Source organism: Prunus avium, chromosome 1 (genome assembly GCF_965620075.1).
Source record: "Prunus avium chromosome 1, drPruAviu1.hap1.1, whole genome shotgun sequence".
Taxonomy (NCBI): Eukaryota; Viridiplantae; Streptophyta; class Magnoliopsida; order Rosales; family Rosaceae; genus Prunus; species Prunus avium.
In genome coordinates, this window is record NC_142284.1 from 43,513,144 (window position 1) to 43,523,737 (window position 10,594).

Consider the following 10,594-nt stretch of genomic DNA (forward strand, 5'->3'; position numbering starts at 1 on the left):
GAAAGAGGTTAACAAAAGTGGGTTTTGTTTTGTGGCTGAAAAAAGATAAAAAGGAACCAAAACCTAGCCTATCTGAAATCTGACCCCTCCCCCCCTGCAGCCAATAAAGTTGACAACTTTTAGCTTCTGCTTGGACTTTATCCTCCTCTTGTCCTGCCCACCCTTTACTCTTCCATTTGCCATTTTCTACTCCTACCACCCTCTACTTCTCTTACCCGTCTTTTATTAGATTTGCCATTTTCTTCTTGGCCTTAGTCACCTAGTAGCTAACACTACTATTTAATTCCCCTATTTTCTTCTCTCTCTCTCTCTCTCTCTCTCTCTCAAACATTGAATGCCACCTGCTGCTCTTTTTCGTATTTGATCATAGAGCAGTTAATTATTCATAGCAACTCCCCCACATATTTTATCCATCAATCAAACACTGTAAATTTCGATTGAAGGTACAACTCCAACAACATATGAATATTAGAATCTAATGACGTGCACAGAATTGTCTTAAAATGATAGTTATAACCAACTCAGTATTATCTAGTAGTGACTGAATGGTGTGTGGTTAGGCAGGCTAGCATGTATTTTGCCGACCAGTTTCTGGTCAACAATTAGTCGGACTGACTTTCAGGGATTATGGGTCACCAGAGGTTCATGAAAGCAATGGTCCTCCTCGTAGTGATGATGAGCTCATATTTGCAAGTCCATTTCTCAAATGGTCAATCCATCCATGCATCTATACCATACACAATATTATATGCCCTGCCATTCTCATTCCAATCTTTTTAGTAAAATAGTTTGATCTAAAAATTAAAAACAAAGTAAAATAGCCAATACAAAGTTGAATTTCAAAGGGAGTTGTCAACCACCAAAACTTCTAATTCTGCATCTTGCCTTTGCAAGCAGCATTCATACAGGTACTTATACATCTCTTTAGACAAAACCAACGTAATGATACACTTTTAAGTATGCTATCACATAGGCATCCCATACATAACACCAAGATGCAAAAACCTGGAACCTATCTGGTCTCATTAGTGGATCCTATGCATACCCAGCCATCCCGACAGTTGAGCTCGAACGATTTGCTTTATGAGCTGCCTGAGTTGTAGTTGCCTTGGTGAAGTACATGTAGTAATAAACGTTGAGAATCATAGTCACAACCACAAATACCGCTCCAGAAATGAAAACACCTTTTCGTAAAGCTTCACAGGAGAAGTTCTGAGCATATATCATTCCCCGGTACTTAGTGTGATAGGCATTTTTTGTGGCACCAGCAATTAGACAAGCTTCCGCCACCAGAAAAGTTGTCCTGCAGATACATAAAATGCAGCAAATTTTAAAGATGAACTTACCAGTTAGCTGAATAATATCTTCAATCAAAGCGGAGGCCCTATATCATATTCTATGATTACATGTGATAAGTCGTCTACACCTGGTGCAGCAGCATACCATTTGCAACAGGTTGACAATAGGGAAAAGGTTAGCAAATTTTTCTAAGCAAAGAAAACAAAAGAAAAGGCCACAAATGCAGATACCAAAAATACAATTTGTAAATCTATCATAAAGCTCAGAGCAAAATATGATGCATAATCAATTGGATCTTAGCAGAATATGGGCAAGTTAACACAATCAAGGGGTTGATATTAAAATGTTGCCCTGTTTAAGATGGGGATCCTCAAGGCACATTGGATGCTCACCATGATGAAACAAAATATATAATAGACCAAGCTCGATTCCCACCAGGGGCTAAGGGTCTCCCAAAACACATGCACTTTGTGATACCCATGAGGAGTGATTCGCCTGAGAGAAGAAACAAGAAACCACCTACTCCATAACCAGTCGCAACATCTGAATTATACACACAGTAAGTTTCATTCGTTCGATCATCTTTCTCTATTCGGCCCTGCCAGGAAATAAAGTTTCTTTATAAATTAATGGTACAAAAAATTGATCATATGCACCAAAATTCAACCCAAGAATCCAAAATGTCAATAAGTGACTAAGAGAGTAAGCAAACATTAACTGGATAGAAATTGAAGTATCATGCTACTGATAAAGCATATATGCATATATATATATTTTAGTAACGAAGTAGAGCTAAACCATCTCTATTTCCATTTTAGTAACGAGCATTCCACTACTTTTTTTCTCCTTAAGTTATTGCGAAACAAAATAAGAGACCTATAAATAGAACCTGGTCTCTTCCAATAAAATTTGAATGGTTTGATCAATCATAGATGAAAACTGATTAATTAAGTGGTACCAAGCATATTGTAGTCCCATTCCCCATGTGGTTTTACCATTGCAAGGCTTCTGACATTGCTGGACGATGAAGATAAATCATACTTAATGAATGAACCCTTATGCAATTGGCATGTATCCCTACTTAAACAAGAATCAAGCCTCAAAATACTAAAGGCAGCAAACTTTTAAACTCAGTTTTTTTATATGAACTTCTCTATTTCGCAAATTTTGCTTCCCAGAGAGAGACCACTATTTTAATGTTTAAAAAGTCATCCCTGAAACACAATTATACAGTCTCAAAAAAACTAATCCAACAGGAAGTGATGGAAATCTTCTGTGGACAACCCCTGCCTCTCGTTTATGTCCAATTGAATGGGAGATGATAGATCACTTAATGGTTTAAATTTGTGACGTATAGAGATTAAGCAACCATATACAGAGCTAATTAGGGCCATGAATCAAAATTAATTAAGACTGATGAAGCAAGTTTTAGAGCTACGTACTCATTTATGGCCAGAAACTTTACACTATTTCAAATATGGATATGTGACAAGAATGAGCTAGGAACCTCAGGTAAAATTCTCATAAAATCATCTCTGGCATGCTACAAGATCGTAGATTGGCAATGACAACAATTTAATCTTGAAATGGACAAGAACCCAACAACAGGCATTACAAAAGCAACATTCTTGATTCTAGTGGTAGCAATTCAGTATTAAATCAGAAACTCTATCGCCTGTTCATCAACAAAGATATAAAAAGAACCAGCAAAACTTCCTGTTCTTTATTGCGCTGTTTTGGTAATTGAGTAAAATTCAGCATCATTGTTTGTGCATAGTATACGCAAGAAAAACCCCAAACCCGGAAAACACAATCCAATAAAACTCATCATCCAGCAACAAAACTAACTCCTTTTTGAAAAAAAAAGCAACAAACCTAACTCAAAAATTGTGAACAAACCCAATCTCAAATTGCACTGATTACCAAACGTATACACATACACACCCTAAAAAACCCTAACCTATTACAAACCACAATCAGAACAAAACATCACACACAGAACACCGAATCATGAAATTTAGGCACTAAAACAGTGATCAAGATACAGACCAAAGACTGGAGAATGCCACTACTTCAATTGGAGTTGTAAACATTTGGAAAAGGAAAGGAGAGAGATAATGAACAAGGAAAAGAGGGCCTACCACACTTCTTTGCCTCTCAGCAGCAATGGCGAACCCAAAGGCCACTAAGCTCAGAACAATTACCAGAAGGTGCACTAAAGTTGAGCCCTTTCCTTCTCCCATGTCTCCCTCTGTCGACCTCCCAAGACTTGCCTAGATGCTCTGCCTCTGTGGCCTCTCTCTGTACCAAAGAGCTAGAAAGAGTGACACTGAGAGCGAGCAAAAGTGACAACTTTACCAACTTACTCTGTACGCTGTGTGGGTTGCAAAGCACTGGAAGCTGTTATTTCTTTAGCAAAAGGAAGCCTCTTTCGACCCACGCGATTGTTACAAAGCGTTACCAACACCTTGATTGGTGGTCAAAGAGTCAAAGTTTCAAACTACACAATTACCTCTGCTGCTGCTTTGGCTCTGGGAAAGTGTTTCTCACGTTGGAAAAGAGTCGTGTGTCATGCAATTGCCATCAAAATACGAGGAGGCGGGTTTATGCTTAAAGACCTTTCCCACTCAGTTTTCTCTCTCTAGCCAAAAAAAAAAACTTGAAATTACAACTCTAAACTAAACTAGGTTTTATTATGTAGCCATGGCATCCTAAGAAACATAAATTATGATGTTGCCTAACTTTTAATACATAATCAAACATAAAATAAAACAGGAAACATGGCATACTTCTTTGCCAAAAATGATTTAGCTCAAAAGTTGAGTCTTTTTATTTAAACTCTGCACTTCTTTTTGGTCATTCTATATTCTAAGTTTACCTCAATTTTTAATTTAAATTTTCTTAATTTATAAGAAAACCCTACTATCTTCTTGAATGGATACACACCCAGCTAAAAATAAAAAATAAAACAATAAAAACTTATCAACCTCACACCCCCTCACACCCCGCTACCTTGCCCCTCACCACTTTAAGTTCATCTCAACCTCACATTACTTGAAGAGATAATGTCACCTCAACCTCATACATTATCCATACCCTTATGTTTTTTTAACAATTTTTACTAAGAGTAGTTCCATTGCAGGAGCTCAACTCAGACAAAAGGCCCCCTAGGTCTCCAAAAGTGGTTCCAACAGAGACATCCAGTCTAAACAAAGAGCTGGGGTTCACCAAGCCTGGGCAAGATCAGCTCGAGCTAATGCCTGAGGGCGCTGAGCTCAGTGAATAAATGTTTTTATAAAAAATCGAAAAAAAATTTACCAAAAATTCAGAAATTTTTTTATACGTACCTAGCAATTTTTATATATATTAATTTCATACATATAAATAAAATTAATATCATATAAATAGTAATTGCCCTTTTGTTGCCATGATAATGGATGGAAAAGCACAAAAAAAATTACTAGGGTAAATACTATTCATATGAGCAGTAACTGTTCTTATTCGCTCTTGTTTTTTGCCATGGCACTATGGGTGGAAGTGCTCTAAGTTAAAATCTCGGATCTTAAAGCTATAATTATTTATGTGGGGCCCGCTACAGTAAAGCATTTATTAAAATAACTATTTGAAGCAGACCTCTCCAATCACCATAACTTGTTTTGTAGTCCCAGCACAGTCACAGATTCACAACCAGACAAGCATCTGAATTTCAAGGAGGACATGAGATGAATGTTGGAAGATACGGTCGCCTTTCTTTTTGATTTTGCAAGCATACCCTTCAACCTTAACTTATTTCCTTTTCGCGGGTGTCTGAATTTTGATCTTTTACCTACGTGCTAATTTAGAATTATACAAAAGCCCAACTTTAAAAATAAAAAATAAAACCTCAGTTATATTATCAAGAAGCCCAAATGGGTTGAATTTTGTAACACAAGGAAAGCCCAATTGTGCAGAAAGACCCACATGATATGAGTCCATTTCCTTTTAAATTCGAACAAAAACCCAATTGTGTCAGGCGTCTCAAGTGGTCCAACGTCTTCTAGCATGGGATGTGAAAGATTGGTTAATTTAATGAAATATCTTGACCCAAAATAAATATCGAAAGAAGTTACTGTTGTTCCTGTCACACTCCCAAGTTTTGAAAAATGCAAAGATTAGGAGTAAATAATTTGGCAGCACGAAAGAAAAAAAATCTAAGGCTCGCAGAAAACCAGAGAGAAAAATCAAGGGCTCAGAAAAAAAACTTACACATCATACAAATAATTAAAGTCGTGATTCCGATAAGATATGGGTGCATGCCACCTGTCATAACCTATGGAGTGCAATAACGATAAGGCCTTAGATTTCAAAATTTTGAGTCTGGATGAATTTGACACCACTAGATTTTTCAAGTTTTGGGGGGGGGGGGGGGGTGGGGGTAAGGTAACACAGGCAAATTTAGCAGTGACATTATTTCCTATATATACACAGACGACGAACAAACATGATCAAGCCTTCATATATCAAACAAGAAACAGAGGAAAATGGCTTCCTCCATGGTTTCATCAGCAGCTGTAGTTCACCGGACCAGCTCCCCTGCTCAGGCCAGCATGGTTGCGCCTTTCACTGGGCTCAAGTCAGCCTCTGCCTTCCCTGTCACCCGCAAGGCCAACAATGATATTACCTCTATCTCCAGCAATGGTGGAAGAGTTCAGTGCATGCAGGTACGTACGCTAGTTCATCAAGTTAAGCTATAAATAGATCATCAAGTTAAACTATAAATAAAGAGACATTATATTATATTTATTTATGCAGGTGTGGCCTACAATTGGATTGAAGAAGTTCGAGACTCTCTCTTACCTTCCTCCCCTATCTGCCGAGTCATTGGCCAAGGAAGTAGATTATCTTCTCCGCAACAACTGGGTTCCCACCTTGGAATTTGAGTTGGGGGTAATTAATTAATCTATAATCTTACTACTATATACCTAATTTTGTTTTCTTAATCAATACAGTTTTTTTTCTAAACTGGGCCCTCAACATTAAACCTAATCTTACTCCTTTTTTTTTAAAAAAAATAAACTTTTTAATCACAGCTACTAGTCTAAATTTCCAAATATTTAAACCTGATTTTACAGAAGGGCAAATTGTAATGAAGTACTAAAATTATTGGGGTATGTAACATGAAGCATGACATGTATTGAATAACAGAGCTGCCCTGCAGGCAGGGCATGCCCAAAAACACAAAAACATAAAAACATGTTCATGTAATGATGTATGGTATGGATATTATTGAGTGAAGTGAAGAAATTAAGGTTGTTGATGAAATTGAAAGAGCTGACAATGACATGACGTTGTTTTATATGTTTGATGGATGTGTGTAATGCAGAACCCTTTCGTTCACCGTGAGAACGGCAATTCCCCAGGGTACTATGATGGCCGTTACTGGACAATGTGGAAGCTTCCCTTGTTCGGTTGCACTGATTCTTCTCAGGTGTTGAAGGAGCTTGACGAGGCCAGTACCACTTACCCCAATGCATTCATCAGGATCATCGGATTCGACAACGTCCGCCAGACACAGTGCGTTAGTTTCATCGCTTACAAGCCCCCTGGTTTCCAAGTTTGAGGCTACCCTAGCTATCCGGCTTTACTTCAATTTTACTTTCAATTCGTTTTCTTGCTTCCCTTTTTTTCCTTTTGACTCTGTAATTTCTCTTCTTGTAAACCTCCGTTTAATCTGTGAATTGATTTAGATGTGAACAGAGATGTGTTGATCGACCTTACATATACATGCCATGTTAATTTCTGATTTCAAGTTTTCGAATTTAATCAATCAATTTCGTTTCAGACTTAGCTGCTATATATATTATTATCAAACACGTATTTGCATGGTCTGCAACACAAAGATTACAATTGGATGGCCTGTGTAAAGCCAAGTCGGAACGAAAATGACTAATTTCTTGTATAAATTTCTTACACAAAAAGTTGAACAAGATAAATACAAATTTCTCTGTCTTTCTCTCACGGATTCGGTACCTCTTTGGTGGTTCTTAACCCCCAAATGTCATCATCCCAAATCACATCACTGAACAAGCCATAATGAGCTTCGCCCATGAACTCCACATCCCAAAATGGCATCCAAATTGAACCCCATGACATTTGCTCATCCACCACAGCACCACTCAAACAACCCCAGTAATTCTCCTCCCCGGGCATCAAATTCTCAGCGGCCACCAAACCCAACTGATGATCTCCACCGTCGATCCTCACATCTTCTTTCCCTGCAGCCTTGTCAATCGTTTTCTTAGCCTTCTTGCTTGCTATTGTCATCGTCATTGTTGTTGTTGTTGTTGTTGCTGTTGTACCGTCAAACCTTGATCCTTGATCCATGGTGGCACCACCAACATCCACACGTCCTTGCCTCTTCATTTCTCTTGGATCTTCAATTCTCTCAGAAAAACAGAGCTGGGTTGTTCATATATATATATATAATATATATAAGCAGAGAGCTAAACGAAAAAAATATCTAAGCTTCGTGAAGGAGACGGTAAGAAGATATTGATAGTGGTGGTGCTTATATAAGGTTGGGAACAGACGGTTGTTTAGGAATTTGGACTGCTTTTTAATTCATAATATGAGGCTTGTGAGAAGAGCAGCTGTGATTTTTTCTCTCTTTTTTATTTTGTGGAACCGTGTTCACGTGCCTCTGCCCTGTCTTTTTCGAAGCATACCCTAGGAGCTACCAAAAGGCCAAGTTGTGGTTTTAATCGCTTTCTCTTACCTCACATCCAAAAGGGCAACTGGGCAAGCAACTAGATTGACACGAAGCAGTTTGGTTTTGTTTGGTTATTTGTATGGGGCCATCTTTTTCTGTATGTTACAAATATTATTTTAACATCTTCTTCAAATTCCAAATTTAGAAAATATAAATAACAATAGGTATATTTCCAAAGATTTTTTCTGATATTTTTCTTTAAATTCGGGAAGTCAGTCAGTGATCCTCTGTCAATTTGACAGTTTCCCAGAAATTTGTTTAAGATTATATGGTGGAATAAAAGATGCTTGTGTTAGCAAAGCAAAAAGCTACATTTGTGTTGGCGGGCAGCAAAAGGGAAACAAAAAGGCTCCACTTGTGTTGTAAATTGATAGGTTAGAAGTTGGATGAATGGTAGCTGACCGACTGGTCCCTTGGCTTTGGCTTGGCCTAACCTAAGGCTGCAAGTTGAATTGAAATAACACACAAACTTGGACTTGGGCTAAAGAGTAAAGACTGGTCTTTCTGTTTATTTATGACAATGAAAGAAAACCATCTCATCCTCTTGCATCTTTGCTAGTGGCACCATGCATATATATACTTATCCTTCAACATCGATGGATGGCTGTGTCTTCTTTAGCCGACTCATTTTTTGGAGTCCATCCCATCAAACAAAACATTATTTATTTATTTATTTTTCTTTATGATTGCTAATCAAAGTTCAAACCCATAACTTTGAGTAGACTTTGGAATTTGGGTAAAGCCAACTCTACCTAACTCCTACAGATTCTATGCGTTTGGTATTGGGTTAGGCTATAATTTTCGAAAACTAATTGTTAAAAAAGAAAAGAATCTATAAAAGAGAAACAAAGTGGAGAGATTCCAACTCCTTCAAATTCTATCCGGTGGCTGATTTTTTAGTTTAAAAAGTTAACCGAAAGATAATTGTAGTGAAAACAACACATAACCGAAAGATATTTATGAGACAGCCTACTATTTTAGGAGTGTGCACTTGAAATTACTTAAGAGAGGGGAAAATGAAAACGAATGATTAAAAAAATAAAAAAAGGAAAAAAATCTGAACACAGGCTATAGTCTCATATTGTGATGTTTAAAGAATGCGTTTAGATGTTCTGTCCCGGTTGTGTTACGGTTCTATTATTGTGCCATTGGTTTGTGCTTTGTACATTTGCCTATTTGGCGTTTAATGAAATGAGATATAATTTCGAACAAAAAAAACAAGAATAAGGCTTGCCGATATGAGTAGAGGATTGGCGTCCACCGGCCACACTGTCATTCAAAATGGAAAAGACAACCTAGTATTTGCTGTTAGGCGTCCACCGCCTAAACAAGTGCACCGAATGGGTTGGTTAATTTTGGATGAGTAATCAAATGTTGAGCTAACCAATGATGTCATCCTCATGTAGAGTTTAATTATTATATTTGGCTGTATGACAAATATTTATGTAGCTATTGATATTGGATTGGATCTGATGACAGATTCTCCAGTTTCCAACCAATTTGGTTGTTTCTTAGAGGACCCCGTGGATATTCTTATCTTCTTCAATGTCTTTCAGTCAAGGTATTAAATGTCAATATTATCTTGATAATATCGGATTTTTAGGAGTTGATATTTTCGCAATAAACCATGGTGTTATCGTCAATATATCGATATTTTTATTGATAATATTAACATTTTTATGAATGATGTAGACAATATATCGTGATATTATCGATAATATCCTGATAATATCGCGATACGAAACCCAAAAATATTTATATTTTACTCATTCAACACCTTAACCACCATATCACTTATGTTTTTGTGAAAATATGCTAAAATATTTATATATATACATGGTTTTGTTTTGAATTCTTTTTGCAAGAAATAAATTTTCACATGAGATGAGTAGTAACTATGGTTATACTCATAACCAACCATTTCCCTACCCTTCATATCTCATTCCTGTTGGGATGGAATCAAGCGACTCATGGAAAGAATCCGAGATTCAATCTTCAAATGATTTTGTTTATGGACAACGTCAACCAATCTCGGATCCATATGGGTGGAATGTTAACAATTACATGCAAAACTATTTTGGGGATTTATCATTTGATGATTACTCTTCACAATATACTTACTCTACACATAGAGATGATGAATATAGTGAAAATTTTGAACCTCATAGGAACTCTATGTGGTACTAAGTCACTCATGTATCTTACCATGCAATGTATAAAGTGTAAAATATTGTAGTAATTCATTATATATATAAAATGATTATGGTGTATTTAATCTTCTTTCATTAATTACTATATATTTTCTACACTTACAGTGTTTGCCAACTCGCTATATAATCAACTTAAATAAGTTAAATCCATCATGCAATGCATTTCCTTCCAATTTTTTGTGATAAACTAATAGATAATTGACTAAATAAACATCCTGCAAAGTTTCAATAAAAATTTCCAAGTTTTTCTTACAATTTTCGTGGTTTTTGTTCAATTTTTACCGATACCGATAATATCCCGATATTTCCATCGACATTTCCATATTTTTGGACTTCC

At 36.7% G+C, this 10,594-nt stretch overlaps 3 protein-coding genes across 4 annotated transcripts; 1 reads left to right on the forward strand and 2 right to left on the reverse strand.

The window, feature by feature from the left end:
* Positions 1 to 735: 735 nt before the first annotated feature.
* Positions 736 to 3,692, reverse strand: LOC110764123 (sodium/hydrogen exchanger (DUF1218)). Its single transcript, XM_021967046.2, has 3 exons — positions 3,441 to 3,692; positions 1,692 to 1,897; positions 736 to 1,303 (listed from the first exon to the last, which is right to left on the reverse strand). Exons 1-3 carry the CDS (start codon positions 3,540 to 3,542, stop codon positions 1,036 to 1,038), a joined length of 576 nt encoding a protein of 191 aa, XP_021822738.1. The 5' UTR covers positions 3,543 to 3,692; the 3' UTR covers positions 736 to 1,035.
* A 2,034-nt stretch (positions 3,693 to 5,726) lies between these two features.
* On the forward strand, positions 5,727 to 7,032 carry LOC110764120 (ribulose bisphosphate carboxylase small subunit, chloroplastic). 2 transcript variants are annotated; one of them, XM_021967043.2, is made up of 3 exons: positions 5,727 to 5,999; positions 6,091 to 6,218; positions 6,662 to 7,032. In XM_021967043.2, exons 1-3 carry the CDS (start codon positions 5,820 to 5,822, stop codon positions 6,771 to 6,773), a joined length of 420 nt encoding a protein of 139 aa, XP_021822735.1. In that variant the 5' UTR covers positions 5,727 to 5,819; the 3' UTR covers positions 6,774 to 7,032. The 2 variants fall into 2 exon arrangements, with proteins under 2 accessions (XP_021822735.1, XP_021822733.1); XM_021967041.2 differs by having other exon boundaries at positions 5,755 to 5,999; positions 6,091 to 6,225.
* A 180-nt stretch (positions 7,033 to 7,212) lies between these two features.
* On the reverse strand, positions 7,213 to 7,892 carry LOC110764121 (uncharacterized). Its single transcript, XM_021967044.2, has one exon. It carries the CDS (start codon positions 7,699 to 7,701, stop codon positions 7,294 to 7,296), a length of 408 nt encoding a protein of 135 aa, XP_021822736.1. The 5' UTR covers positions 7,702 to 7,892; the 3' UTR covers positions 7,213 to 7,293.
* Between the last annotated feature and the right edge of the window lie 2,702 nt (positions 7,893 to 10,594).

Coding starts and splice junctions, on each gene's coding strand:
- LOC110764120 (XM_021967041.2), top strand. CDS start 5,820: ATGGCTTCCTCCATGGTTTCATCAGCAGCTGTAGTTCACCGGACCAGC. Junction 6,000..6,090: donor GAAGAGTTCAGTGCATGCAG/GTACGTACGCTA, acceptor TTATTTATGCAG/GTGTGGCCTACAATTGGATT. Junction 6,226..6,661: donor CCTTGGAATTTGAGTTGGGG/GTAATTAATTAA, acceptor TGTGTAATGCAG/AACCCTTTCGTTCACCGTGA.
- LOC110764121 (XM_021967044.2), bottom strand. CDS start 7,701: ATGAAGAGGCAAGGACGTGTGGATGTTGGTGGTGCCACCATGGATCAA.
- LOC110764123 (XM_021967046.2), bottom strand. CDS start 3,542: ATGGGAGAAGGAAAGGGCTCAACTTTAGTGCACCTTCTGGTAATTGTT. Junction 1,898..3,440: donor CTGAGAGGCAAAGAAGTGTG/GTAGGCCCTCTT, acceptor ATTTCCTGGCAG/GGCCGAATAGAGAAAGATGA. Junction 1,304..1,691: donor ATATATTTTGTTTCATCATG/GTGAGCATCCAA, acceptor ATGTATCTGCAG/GACAACTTTTCTGGTGGCGG.